Source organism: Malaclemys terrapin, chromosome 8, assembly GCF_027887155.1.
Source record: "Malaclemys terrapin pileata isolate rMalTer1 chromosome 8, rMalTer1.hap1, whole genome shotgun sequence".
Lineage (NCBI taxonomy): Eukaryota > Metazoa > Chordata > Testudines > Emydidae > Malaclemys > Malaclemys terrapin.
Genome location: NC_071512.1, coordinates 107369219 through 107383532, shown reverse-complemented (window position 1 = coordinate 107383532; position 14314 = coordinate 107369219). Strand labels below are relative to the sequence as shown.

The window sequence follows — 14314 nt, the reverse complement described above, 5'->3', positions numbered from 1 at the left end:
CCATTTTGAGGACCTCCCCGTGCAATCTCTAAGGCCCCCCATTTGAGAACCATTGCACGAGGGTACACAAAACACTGGTGGCCACTCTGAGTAGTGTAGACAACACAACATAGTGGTGCTGGTGATTCAATAAGTGGTGCTGCTTCCCTCTGAATCAGTCAGGCCTCAGTGTGGTGCTCCAGAATGCAACACCGTTGCAAGTGCCACATACAGGGTGAGGCGTGAAACCAAGGTCTTGGCCACTTGTGCATTCCAAGAAGCAAAACGCCACATTTACTCTCAACTACCCTAAGGGGAGTGTTGTGAAGCTTAAAATAGGGTTTTCTCCAAAATATGATGTACAAATGGTCTTCTCTTAGCAGATCTTCTCCCTGCACACTTGCAGAATCCCATGTGCTGACCTGAATGACAAAAGTAAGTTTTTACTGCTTTTTTCTGCCTGCACAACTAACACAGGCAAGAGGGAGAGAACTGCAAAGGCCATCCCAGCTTGTACATCATCAATACTACTACTTATTAAGTTCCAATCAGTTGCACTTGTGAAACTCTACTGAAGGCAATGGAGTTGAGTGGGTATCCCTGAGGTCTGCAGGATGGACACTGAGTAATTCTCATGCTAGAAGCTAAATTAAGTGAGGTAACAGGAGTGAAAATCCACTGGCGAGAAAAATCTGTAAAATCAATCATAGGTCAACTAAAATCACATATGTTGCAGCAACTGCTAAGCTGTCATACCATAGCCACCTGTAAATGCAATGACAAAAAACACCTAGAAAAGCCTCCAATAACAATAGCTGCAATATTCTTTACTAGCCCCACAGAGAACGACAAGTGTTGGTTCGCTAATAATCACAGTCACAGAACACAGTTCTAACAGCAAGCACGTCAATCGGGAACCAGTTGTAACAATTCTGTGGCCGCCTTGGATATCAAGGAGACAAATTTTTCATTTACATCAACGGATCTATCACAAATATAAACTACTGAATTTGAACAACATCTGAATTTAGCCCCCCGGCTTTTCTTAAAAAACACATGGCTCTTTAACTCATCCCTTTCTCCTTCCCTGCTCTTTTTCATGATAATCCTTCTGCTCTTGCCAAACAAGGACACCGACCAGTTGTAGGTGCAAAATACTTCTCACTGAAAAATAACCCTGTGCTTTCATTGCTGTTTGTGGGAGCCACGTATCATGCATCAGGAAAATCCTTTCCCCCTCCTCTCCTTAACCCAGTTCATCTTTCTCCATCAATCCCACCCCAATATTTTTCCCCACTCCAAGCTAAATTTCCATTAAAAGGACCCCAGAGGGCTTACTTCTGAAGGAGGGATCTCTTAATGACAAGTTCTTCATCCAAGTCAGCTTCATTAGCCATGAAGAGCAACCGCTTTCCTGTGTCATCCACTCCAATGAAGTCACGCTGCTCCACTGAAGTAGAAAATCAAACACAACCATTTTACAGTCTTATCTTAATGAAATCTAAGACAACAAGGAGGATTGGTCAAATTGCCCTGGACTTCAAAACACAAACATAAGCAGAGATTAACCCACCAAGCCTAAGAACCTGCATTAATGCTCTACAACATACATTTATTTCATCCTTTCAACCAGAGTAACCAAAATGTGACTCAAGACGTATAAACATGGCCCCTGAAACTACCCATATCTTTAATATGAAGATGCCAACTGTGGAGACAGCAGGTCCCAGCATGCAATACTCCATCTTGATTGAGCTAATGCGTACTTCTCTTCCCTCTTTCTTTACAACTATTTCAATTTGCACTACAAAGAATCCATGATAATTAATAGCTCATCCGAGCCAGCTCCTCCTCCTTCACCATAAATCACTCTCCTTGTCTCATATCGCAATTAGCTGGTGAGGAGAGGATTATGGATTTCAGACAAGACTTCGCAACTAGTATCCTGTTTTCATACATGTTTTGTTAGTAATAAATATGTAGGCTACACGCACACACAGCTCCAGACTCCTAATACTTGGATGCCCCAGGACACGTATTGGTTTAAAAAGGGCACCCACCCAAAGGAATACCTAATGTTCACATGTCTATTATGTCAATTTCTCTCTAGAGTAATGCTACTGAAATCAATGGCAATACACTAGGGGTGAGTTTGGCCTAATGGTCTGAGTACTTTCTTTTTGAACAGTCTGTCCCAAGCACTGCAAACGGTGACGGCAAAACTTCATTCTCACAAATCTCTATGGATATGGGTCAAACCAGCTCTAGAGTAAAGAGCTCAAGAGAGCTGGGGGAAAGCCAGTTGGAAGGTGATTTCACTTTGCAATGAATATGGAATGCAACACAACTTTGGTGGTATCCACAAACCGTTCCCACACCCTGAAGCTGAAAGCACAGGAATATCTCAATGGCACAATTCAGATACAAACTTTTCTTTTTCTTCCCAGAGACGGTATTTTTGGTCAAATGCTGGCATATGCTTTACCCTCCCCAATTCCTAAAACTCACACCAACCTTGTGTGAGAAATGAATGCCCTGGGAGAAATGATTTCCTCACAGTCTTCTTTTTTTCTACCCAAATTGCATTTTAACTCCACTTTTCCTCCTTCGCTTTCTTTCTATTTGCATCTTAATAGCTGCCATAGTGACAGCCACCACCAAAATAAGGTCAAAACTCAGTAGCTGTTGAAAGCGTCCCACTGGCAGCCTTTGATCCAAGTGGTCAAGCTAGCTAGCTCCCGTCAGACGTCTCCCCTCTCAAATTAAGTATATAGCTAAGGAGCACAAAAATAGGCCCCGAACACACAACAATGTGAAAAATTAAGCACAATTAGGATCAAGCAACCAACTCACAAAATTCTTGAGCGCAGTGGCTCTATTCATTCTAGGCAGTAAATCAAGCTACAAGCCATGGTCCTAATTCTAAGCAGAGATAAACAAATGCCTGCTGCGCCTAACCCTTTGAAATCCTTGTCTGCGCCTACATACAGAATAGCGACAGGTTTCTCAATAAGGGCATCATGCTTCTTAAATTAAAGTCAGGTCCTAAGCCACTGTCTAGTCTACTGGATCTTTATGTCTGTACAGCAAAGAGCCTGTCTACAATAAAAAATAGAACCATGATTAAAACTGGATTGTGCAACATGGTTGTGGCCAAACAGGTTTTTCTCTTCCCTGTGTGGATAGAAAAAAAAGGCATAATAAATGTTAGTGAACTGTTTTACCCCTAGGAGAAACCTAGATAAAAATGTGCTCTTCCATGCACAGGCAAGAGATACGGTTGTTTTTGTGCCGCAGACCAGGCAAAATGTATCACCAAACCCTGTAGTGAAAAAGGACAGTTCTGAAATGCACTGACGTTAACAGGCTAGAAGCAGGCAGATAACTAGTTTAATTAGTCCCTGATGGAAAGGAAGGGGAAAAGGGAGAATGTGCATGAATGGTAACTTAAAGATGACCCACAAAGGGGAAAAAAATGGACTTGTACCCTGGTCTGTATTTTGATGTTGGATAAAGATGGCTTGAGAGATTTTTGTCCCAATAAAAAATAGTTCTACTTGAGGTATGTCTACACTACCCACATTACAGCATGGCCGCGGCAGCGCTGTGACGTGGGCAGTGTAGTCACGCTTTATCGCTGGAGGAGAGCTCTCCCGGCGATAAAAAACAAACAAACCAGAATGAGCGGTGGTAGCTTTATCCGTCGGCAGGGCAGCTCCTAACGATAAAGCACTGTCTATACTGGCGCTTTTCAGCACTAAAACTTTTGTCCTTGGGGGGGGGGGGGTGTTTTTTCACACCCCTGAACGACAAAAGTTTTAGCGCTGAAAGTGGCAGTGTAGACACAGCCTTAGTTAGAAATCCAGGCTCTGTCTACCTTGGGGACTTTGAAGAGTGGAGAAATGATGACATCACAAGAGAGTGAGGCTGAGCAATTCAGGGGAGGAATTGTTAGTCAAATTTCTAAATCTTTGTTTTTAAACAAACCTATTTAACTCTGAGGCCTAATTGACATATGGGGAAAATGTCTTTAAAAATTCAGAACTCCCGCCCCTTTTCAATTCAGGTGAGAGAACTCACATGACACATCCATCATGAGGTCATTCCACAACCATACCAATGATCCTCAGTGACATTCCCAAGATCTTTAAGGTAAGAAAAACAAGCAGGAAAGAACCCCACCCTCACAATCCTTTCAGACTTTCTTTATACATATAAAGACATAAACAATCCTTTGCCTGGGACTGTCTGGGGGAGGACAATGTGTCTGGGACATAGAGCCAGGGATGGGAAGAGACAGGTCTCAGGCCTTGGCTACACTCGGGAATTCACAGCGCTGCCGCGAGTGTAGTCGCGCCGCCAGCGCTGTGAGAGAGCTCTCGCAGCACTGTAAGTACTTCACCTCTCCGAGGGGAGTAGCTTGCAGCGCTGCGAGGGAGCGTGCAGCACTGCAGGCTCTGATCACACTGGTGCTTTACAGCGCTGCACTCGCTGCGCTCGGAGGGGGGGGGGCGTTTTCACACCCCTGAGCGCAGCAAGTTGCAGCGCTGTACAGCACCAGTGTAGCCAAGGCCTGAGGCAGAGGCCCGGACAGGTTTAAGGCACATATGTTGGATCTAGCCTGGATGTTTGAACTTCTCATACTGACAGTCTCAAAAAACTCATGGCAGACACATTTGGCATGTCCGCCTTGGTCTTTGCCGCAATGCCCAGAGATAAGAATATACTGGCTTAGCACCCTAATATTGGGGTTCATTCTTCATACAATCTCTGCCTATCTGGGTTACTATCACTCCCCAGGGTCCTACTATGTTTGCATTGCTTCTTATGACTATGTTCCACAGATGTTAAGGCCAGAAGGGACCGTTATGATCACTAGCCTGACCTCCTACATAAGAAGCCAAAGTACTTCACCCAGCACTTGCTGCAGTGACCCCACAACTTGTGGTTGAACTATAGCATACATTTTAAAAAGACATCAAGGTGCACAAGAATTATTAAAGGAGGTCAGTGTTTTAGCCTCTGTTTAAAGCTGACTACAGTGGCAAATTCAAAACTGTTCTCTACAGCAGAGATATTAAACATCTAGAAAGCAATGAAATGACAGTTATTCCTTGTGGGCCATTTTCTATCAGCCCGAGGCGATCTGGTAGATCTCTCCAATCTCTGACTTCTGCAAATTTATGAACTGATGACAACATTTATTGTTAGTTTAACAGAGCTTCCCAGGACTCAGGGTCCACAGGCAACCTTAACTGTGGCATTCCCTAAGCTTTGAGTGCTTGACTTTGTAACCTAAATAGCATACTTGTAACAGAGTTTTTTGTAATAATTTTCCAGGGTTTTTTTTTAAAAAAAGAGCAAATTGTAAAAAAACAGATTCCATCATGTGGCATCGTGCTGACATCCACATGGCTCATCAGCAGGGTTCCAACCTTTAGATTTACTGAACAGACCAGGGCTGACCCTACCCATATGCAAAGTATGCAGCTGCATAGGGCACCAGGAAATTTGGGGCACCAAATTGCCTGGTACTCTACACAGCTGTGTGCTGCTCCAGCAGTCAGCCCGCCCAGGAAAGCTGCCCCGCCCCCGCCCCTTCCTGCCCCTGCTCCGCCCCACCTCTTCCCCTGAGGACTGCAGCAGGGGTCGGGCTTGCCCTGCACTCACTGGGCAGCGGTAAGTGGAGCAACCCGGCCCCAGCCCGCTCTGCACCGCCGGCTTCCAGCCATGCCACCGGTGAGTGCTGGGGGGCAGTTCCCCCCTGCCCTCCAAGTCCCAAGGCTGGGAGCCAGGGGAGCAGAGCAGAGCAGGCTGGGGCTGGTCACTCCACTTCTGCCGCCCTGTGAGTGCGGGGTCGGGCCTGTCCTGCACTCACCGGGCAGCAGGAAGTGGAGTGACCCGGCCACAGCCTACTCCGCTAGTGAGTGCTGGGGGGAAGTTTCCCACCTGCCCGCCATACCTGCCCTCCCCGCGGAGGCCTGGGGCCAGCCCTCCCCTCACCCCACCCCACGGAGGCCTGGGAACGCCCCCCTGCATAGGGCACCAAAATGCCTAAGGATGGCCCTGGAACAGACCTCCACCACATGAGCTTATGGAGTAAAACTGATAGCAACAGTAGGTTGTCATCCTCTAAGTGGACTAGCACTGGAGGGCGATTAGACACACACTTGGCCAGCGGTTTTCACAGAGATTTGCTGTCAGCAGAGGAATGGTGAGACTCAGGGATCTTGGGTTCTTTTCCAGGCTCTGGAGGGGAGTGTGCTCTAGTGGGCACAGACCCTTCTGCCCATTCCTCTCAAGCTTGACCCCTTTCTGCCTCATCCCCTCCAATGTGTCTCTGCCCCATCCCTCACTCCATGTCCCAGTCCCATTCTCCTCACCTAGTCAGTCCCTGTCTCCTCAGGCTTCTCACCACACTTCTAGGCTCCCCTTCTCTGGCTCTTTGCAGGGGGTTGGACTAGATGACCTCCTGAGGTCCCTTCCAACCCTGATATTCTATGATTCTCTTTGCCCAGTCTTTTTTGACCAATGGGGCAAAAACAGCATGTCCCCCTGTCCGTATGTCTTAGGAGACAGCCTTTAATTACATGATCACATACTATTTTACTATTTTTCCCACAGGACCCTTGCCTCTCTCAGTGTCCAGGTTGGATGGTGCTCGCTTAATGAGCTATTTCAGATTTTGTTCTACCCTCATTGCTCAATGTGCAGCCGCAGGTTTATTTAGCACCATTTCTTAACTTCCGAGTGCTTGACTGAGAAACTGTAATAACGCCCTTCTAAGGTGGTGTTTTGTGGTCACTTATCTACCCTCGCTTTACAAAGCAGTGTTTCTTTCAGAGGCCTTCAGGGGAGGGATGATCCAAGCTTTCATATCAGTCCTATTCCCTGTCCTTAAATCCTTTAGTCTAATAAGGGCAGGTCTTCACTATGGGGGAGAGGGGGGTCGATTTAAGATACGCAAATTCAGCTACGCGAATAGCGTAGCTGAATTCGACGCATCGGAGCCGACTTACCCCGCTGTGAGGACGGCGGCAAAATCGACCTCCGCGGTTCCCCGTCGACGGTGCTTACTCCTACCTCTGCTGGTGGAGTAAGCGCGTCGATTCGGGGATCGATTGTCGATCCCCGAGAGATCGATTTCTACCCGCCGATTCAGGCGGGTAGTGTAGACCTAGCCTAAAGCAGTTGTTTCAGCCGTCTTCTTTTAAAGTCCCTCCATCCTGGGGCACACATTTGGCTTGGCCCTTCCATTCTACCATGTTGTAATATTATTGTTATTCTTTTGTATGACTTCAGTGCCTCGGAGCCAGGACCCCACGGAGCTGGATTTTAGTTTGCTCAGGTGCACTGAGTCAGGAAGAACACTGTTAGTCGACTTACCTGGCTTTTTTTTCCCTTTCTGTCCTGGTACCATTTCTGTGGGTTCCTGAGCTTTTTTCATCAATATGGAGAGTGTGGCATCATGGGCTCGAAACAGATCCACAACCTCATGTAAAGCAACATCTGTGATCAGATCACAGCTCAGTACCAAGACATCAGTCTGCCAAAACAGAGAAGAAAAAAATAAACATTTCAAAGACAGAACATACCACATACTTGTCAACTTGGGATACCTTAGCAACAAACAGTCTGTAATGTTTCATGGCTTTCTCATTTGAGATCCACATTAAGCCACCAGACAGAGTTCCGGGTGTATGTTTTTACTGGCATGAAGAGGATATCTAGCGGTAAGGTTACTGGATTTGTTACCACTGCCAGCGCACATCCAAGAATGGATCCAATTTGTCATCCTCTCCTTGCAACCCAAGGAGCAGGATCATGGACACACAGATGAGTTCACAGCCTTCAGTGCTGCCATTAAGTTCTGCAACACTTGCCATGGCTATTTTAAGTTAATTAATAATAATGACCTTTCTGGAGTAATCTTTGTAGCTGACTTCCCATCTTGCCTAAACAATTGAAAAATGTATTTAAATGAAGTCACTCTTATTGGAAAATCAAATGCTGGACAAATCTGGCACCTGATTTACTCAGACATCACACCTCAGTTTGCTCACTTTATAAGCATGCCCTCTAAAAGCCAACATCGTCCTGCAACAAATTTTAATAAGCAAACTCCTATTACATTTAACTTTGATCTCAAAGGATCCCAAAGTGCTTTGCAAACTATACGAGGGAACCACTTCACTCACCACTAAAGTACAGCCACGTCTGAAGTGAAATACGACCAATTCCCCGCTATTGCCAATTACAAATACGCATGTCAGACCAGACGCTCTCTTGTTTAGGATCAGCTTTCAATTTCCTGTGAGTGGCAGAAAACTACTTTTCCAAAAACAACTAGTCAGACAGCTATTCTCGCCTCATTTAATTTGCTCCTGACACACCATTTCTAGAGCTTTGCCAACAGCAAAATTAGTGAGTTTGGACTTTATCTTTTAATTTTAATCCATCACTTTGCTCCTAAATGGTGTAATCACAACATTATGTGTCAGGGACACAGTTCTTCTCCCCTCCCTGGTGTTTGTTACTTTCATTTTTTCATCAGTCCATCATTTACTATGCAAGCTCTATGGCACAGAGACACGGATGTTTTTTGTGAAGCTCCTACCATAGGATACGTCATGGTGACAGGAGTTGAATTACTTTATTCATTATTTCTGCTTTAACTGTGAACACCACATCAATTCAAAGAGAAAACCTGAGTGTGCACTTTTTAGTTTGGAAGGGATTGCAAGATAGCCCTTTACCCGATATTAGGAGATGTGAAAGTCATAACTAGGAATAACTCTGAGGTTTGATATACTGAAGGGCCTGCAGGGTCTTTCCCCAAAAGCCTTTGGAGATTGTCAGGTGTTTACCCGTAACTTTGGGGGAATTCATCATGCTACAGACTGCGACACAGCTACCGCGTTAGCATGCTGCACATGGGAGATGTCTAGTACTTTGCAGGGCCATGCCTATCATTTTTAGTGTAGAATATCTGCACTAATAATTTATTATGATGAAGATTATGGCCATTTAGTCTGAAGGAGAACATCCAGGTTGGAAGTCTGACGGGTCCAAAAATTGTGACCTACCTCTCTCCGTCTGAATATAATGCTGCTTATCAAAATCCATATTTCATATGGAGGTTTTGCCTAGGAGAAATGCTATGATTATCTCATCTGAAAAACAAACCAAAGAATCCAATGCCAGCTGCCCACCACTCAAGAGCAACTCTATATCAGCAAACCAATACATACAAATACTGGGAGGAAAATCTGGCGAAGAAGATTTCAGCCTGCAACTTTATGACTGCAAAGAGTGAGACATGCAATGAATGTCTTTCAGAGTATGTAATATTCAGTCTTTTTAAGCTGTAAAACTTCCAGATATTTCTGCAAGAGCATGAATTTAGTCGCAATACTTTCAAAGAAGGGCAAAGATTTGTCAAGGACGTTTAAAAACAGACCAACTTTTCTTCTTCTACCTGATTTTGCAGAGGGAAAGGATTGCTGTTTAAATCTAAATGCATTCACTCCGACGGTGAATAAAGAGACAGACCAGACATATCGTAAGGAACAACTATCTTGACTTGTAAAACAAATCTCGTAATTATTTAACATTTTACTAAGTGCTTTAATCTGTCATTGTAGTAAACTGCCAACAAGCCTTTCGTAATTGTGAACAGGCCCCCCTCTCACTTTAGGACGAGCTTTTGCAAAGACTGAATGCAAGACCCCTGAGGAGCACAGGGGAACAGAACCACCCAATGTCTGGTTGCCATCTGTTCTACCCATTTACTCTCCCAATATGTAAATACACGTCAGCGAGCACAGGGACCAGTGAAACACACAGCTGCTCTGTAAAGCCCACATTTCTGCCTCTCCTCCTGATGAGCAGAGCGCTGGCCTCAGAAGCATGCTGAGAATACACCGTGAAAGGCTCTTTGGGGACTCAACAGCCTCCCCTTTGAAACACCACTCCCCCCATAAATAAAGCCCTCACTGTCTAATGGATGCACTTTTTTCCAGCGTTGAACCCATGAAAGAATAAACTAATGGCTGAATGAAAAAATAAACTCTACTAGTACCCTAGTAGAAGTGCGTGTTTTTCATTACTTTCTTAAGGCTGGTGCAGTAGAAAGAAAACAAATGGGTCAGCTTGTATTTGTTCCAATATGTACTCCATAGACGTGCGCTAAGTACAGTGCACCGTCCTGACAAAGCATCAATAGAAAGGAGACATACTGTATGCACACATGAGCATTCACATCCCCTTAGCGCTCGATTTAATGAATTATGCAAACACTGAACAAACATCAAAATCTTTACGAAATTAAATGCAACACTGATTACATCAACCCCAAACTATTATACAAACACGATAAGCAACAACATGAACTGGTTAAAAAAAACCCCAGCATATGCCATACTTAATAAGCACACCCCCTGCAAGCTCAGTCACTTCAAGGGAAGGGGGGGGGAGGAAGCAACTTATTATTCATTATTCAGACTGGGTGGATAAAAGATGAGGTGAGGAGAACCCAGACAGGGATGATGGTCCAGTGTTTAGAGTGGTAGCCAGGGTCTCAGGAGACCCCGGCTCCACCAAAAATCTCCTGTGTAACTTTAGGTAAGTCATTCAGGGCTTGTCTACACAGTCCCTTCATCTGTGCCAGTGGGGGGGAGGGAGGGTAAATTCAGTGCACACATGCCAGCGTGCATTAAACTGGCTTGTGTGGATGCTGCTGCTGTATATTAAAAGTTCCCTGGTGTACATTAATATAGTCCTGTTTCAAAACAGGACTACATTAACGCACACTAAGGAACTTTCTAGTGCGTGCCAGCAGGGTCCACGTGGACTAGTTAGTGAGTGAGATGCTGATGCACATTAGAATTTACACCCCTGCAGGGGCACATTAAGGTACCGTGTAGACAAATGCTTTGTTTCTCAAATATTTCGTTCCCCATCTGTAATATGGGGATAACAGTACTTCCCCACAATGCATTATAACTGTGATGTATCCAGGTGCTACAGGGGCCGTGTAAGTATCCTTCTTCTGTGTGGCTTAATGACAGCAATGTTAAATGTTCAAGTCTAGGTTGGCGATCCAATTGATTGCTTCAGGTGATGTGGAGTGGATGGCAGAGATTCCATCAGGATATGATCCTTTGGGACACTGTGGACGAGGTGTTCCATAGTTAAGTCCCTTTCCACAGCCGCAAATAGGATTGTGTCTCAGCCGCAATTTATGGAGGAGGTAGGTGGACCTGCCATGTGACGTATAGATGCAGTTCAAAGTGGACCATATTTTTCATGGGGGAGAAAAGCCACTGGTTTCTTCAGTTGCGTCCTTGATCAGCAATTTGTTCAGGACGTGAATCCTTCCACTTCGCTTGCCATTGATCTTTGGGAAAAACCCGGAGTTGTCAAGCTCTTGCGCTGCAAGCCAAAAAGGTTTTCTGAATTTGAGTCAGACTCTTGGTATATTATATTATGTAGGTCTTCATGTATTGAAAATCCTTGTTCCCTTGAATACTATGGAACTCCCAAAGGATTCTCATGGTAAGTAAATCCCATGCAGTCATAATAATGTCATCAGCATAGATAAATTTCCATGATGATGTTCAGGGAAGGTCGCTGGTGTAAGTATTTAACAGGATTGGTGCTAGGACTGATCCCTGTGGTAGGCCATTGTTGAGCATGTATGGCCTGCTGACCTGGTCACCAAGGAAAATGCAAAACAATTTTCCAAACTCTTGGGAAGAATTTTATTATTGCATTGCATGGGATCATTTTGATGGCTTTCAAGAGAAGGGCGTTCGTTCCTCCTTACAGTGTCATAGATGGCAGAGAAGTATAAGAAAGCTACCCCAGTCTTAAGTTTTCACTGGAATCCCACCTTGATGCAGGTTTTTAAAAGGCGAATACTTGGTCGGTGCAGCAGCAGCCGAGTCGGAAACCCAATTATTCATTCAGCAACATTGCTTCTACAAGCGGCATAATCCTTGCCAGTAATATTACGTATGTTTTTCAGATGTATTTATCCATCACACCATACCACACCACGCATCAACAGGAGGACAGAATGCAATCCAAAACATCAAGCTAGTCATGGAAGTTTAGATACCATGGTGACAGGCACCATAAAAAAAAAAAAAAAAAAACTTTAAGAAGACATATTGGCAAGAACTTCACACTAAACCCTGCCCACCCTGGGATGCCTACACAATGAAGAAAATAAGTCCCCAAAAGATCATCTTAAGATTTCAACACGAGAGTGACTTAAAAATAGAAAACACATTTTGAATTGGAATTAATTCACAATATAGATCAAAGGAGGCATACCATGACTATACAGTAGCATATCCCAGCCTAAATCAAAACCCTTGGGTTTGCTCACACCCCGTATACAATGGACACCATTAAAAACTCAATGTCCCACTCAGCAGTGATTGAAGTATCTCCTGCTCTAATAACAGGAAGATATCAAGGTAACCATGGACAACTGGCAGTGAATGTTGAGTTTTTAATAGCATCCATTTTAGGTTTTTCTATCCAGTAAAGTTACAGAAAAAGGGTTGGACCTTTGTAGACGAAAAACAACAGCCGCTTAAATACCAGTCCAAAAAATCAGAAAACATATGCTACAAGGAAAATCTCTAATTCAGACAAGATCAGCACTGAGAGAAAAAAAAGAAATGTCAGTAGCATTATTAACGTACAATTTAAATTAACACATAACCACTAGGGGGAATAAACAGTTTCTAAGGGAACTAAAGAAAGACGTGTTAAATGCAAAATAAATGTTGGTAATGCAATATTACAGTTGAGATGTTACAGGAATACAAGGCAGGAAGTTGAAAGGTTTGGTTTCTACAGCAAGCACAACTCAATTATTTGCACAAATGAAATATTTTGCATTACTTTATATGGCATTCAGACCTTAATATAGTATGGGGCCATGTTACAGTTACTGTTGGAATCAGAACTCTGATGTTCCTAACTTTTGGGAAGGCAAAGTCTCAACCATATGTTGCATTATCATCAGATTATAGATGAAGTGTCCCTGTAATTCTAAAAATGGAGGAAAGAGAACAGTTCTGCTGTGGGCAGCGGCTTGGACTGAGTACCTGCCTCCATAGGAACCGCATTACCCACCACAGCTCACGCTAAGAATCTAATTGCATCCGAGGAGGTAGAACCTCTGCCCCCTCAGTCTCTAAAGAGCCCCTCCAATTACCACATCCATGACCTTTTTAGGGTATTTGAGGCTCTTTGGCTGCTGCTGTAAGTGCAACAGGGAATCTGTACATCACCTTCTGCTTTGATTTTTCAGAATCTATAGGATTTTGTTCCCTTTGGTGGGGAATTCCCACTGCTACTCAATGGCAGCATTTAGCACCAAGCCAAGATTTCTTATCTAGTAGTAAAATAAAAATAAAATAAAATAAAATAAAAAATGTTCACCTGCTGTGCACTTCGCCTCAAGCACTAGAGTTTACTGGTAGTCTAGAGCGTTAGCCACTCTTGTGAGTATCGTCTCAAGCAGTTCAGGAGGATAAATTCTGTCCTACAAGCTAGGCTCTTTCTCTGGGGTCCCAGAGCTTGGGCTCTAGCCTGAACCTGACCAGCTGCACTGCATTTTACAGCCCCGTAGCCCGAGCCCTGAGAACCCAAGTCAGCTGATCCGGGTCAGCCTTGGGTGTGTAATTGCTCAGTAGATGTACCCTGAATCAGAAAACTGTTCTTCCTCAGCAGGCAGGGGATGAAGACTTAAGAAGAGTCTGATCCCCTTTAAAAAAAAAAAAAAAAAAAAAAAGCTATAGATTCTTCTGGAAAAAGAGAAAGAAATAGGGAAAGTATCAGGAGCAGGGCAGGCCCCTGACCTCCCAGGTGAAGCTATCTCGAGGCAATGTAAACACTTTCACCTACATAACCTGTCCGTTTCACTGCCTGTCCTCTGCCAGTGAGCTGAAGGAAAGCCACCAAGGGCTTGGGAGGAGACAACTCCTGTCCTTTAGTACAGATCATCCCGCCCACCAACTCAGGAGGGATCTCACAAGGCAAACACTATTCCATCTGATCTCAACATCTCAAGAACAGCCATGCAAAATTCCAATTTTTTAAAGTTCACATAGGCTGAGAATAGGAATGAGCCATTTCAGCCCAGAGTTTATTACCAAAATTGACATCTGGGATGGAAAAGGTAACTTAAAAAAACACCTAAGCACCTGAAAACAGGAGCTTAAGGATGAGCCTATCGAGTTCATGCATGTATTAGGAATACTCTCAAAACAGAACTTCAGTGTAGTGACATTATTAAACTGTGGGAAACAGCCAC

At 44.2% G+C, this 14314-nt stretch overlaps 1 protein-coding gene across 3 annotated transcripts in view; it reads right to left on the bottom strand.

Moving 5' to 3' along the window:
- EIF2B3 (eukaryotic translation initiation factor 2B subunit gamma) overlaps positions 1 to 14314 on the bottom strand; it is a 145794-nt gene that overhangs the window by 110573 nt on the left and 20907 nt on the right. For all 3 annotated transcript variants that reach the window (XM_054037777.1, XM_054037778.1, XM_054037776.1), the window contains 2 exons: positions 7366 to 7525; positions 1318 to 1429 (listed from right to left, as the gene is read on the bottom strand). In XM_054037777.1, coding sequence (XP_053893752.1) covers positions 1318 to 1429; positions 7366 to 7525 — 272 coding nt within the window. The remainder of the gene's footprint in view (positions 1 to 1317; positions 1430 to 7365; positions 7526 to 14314) is intronic.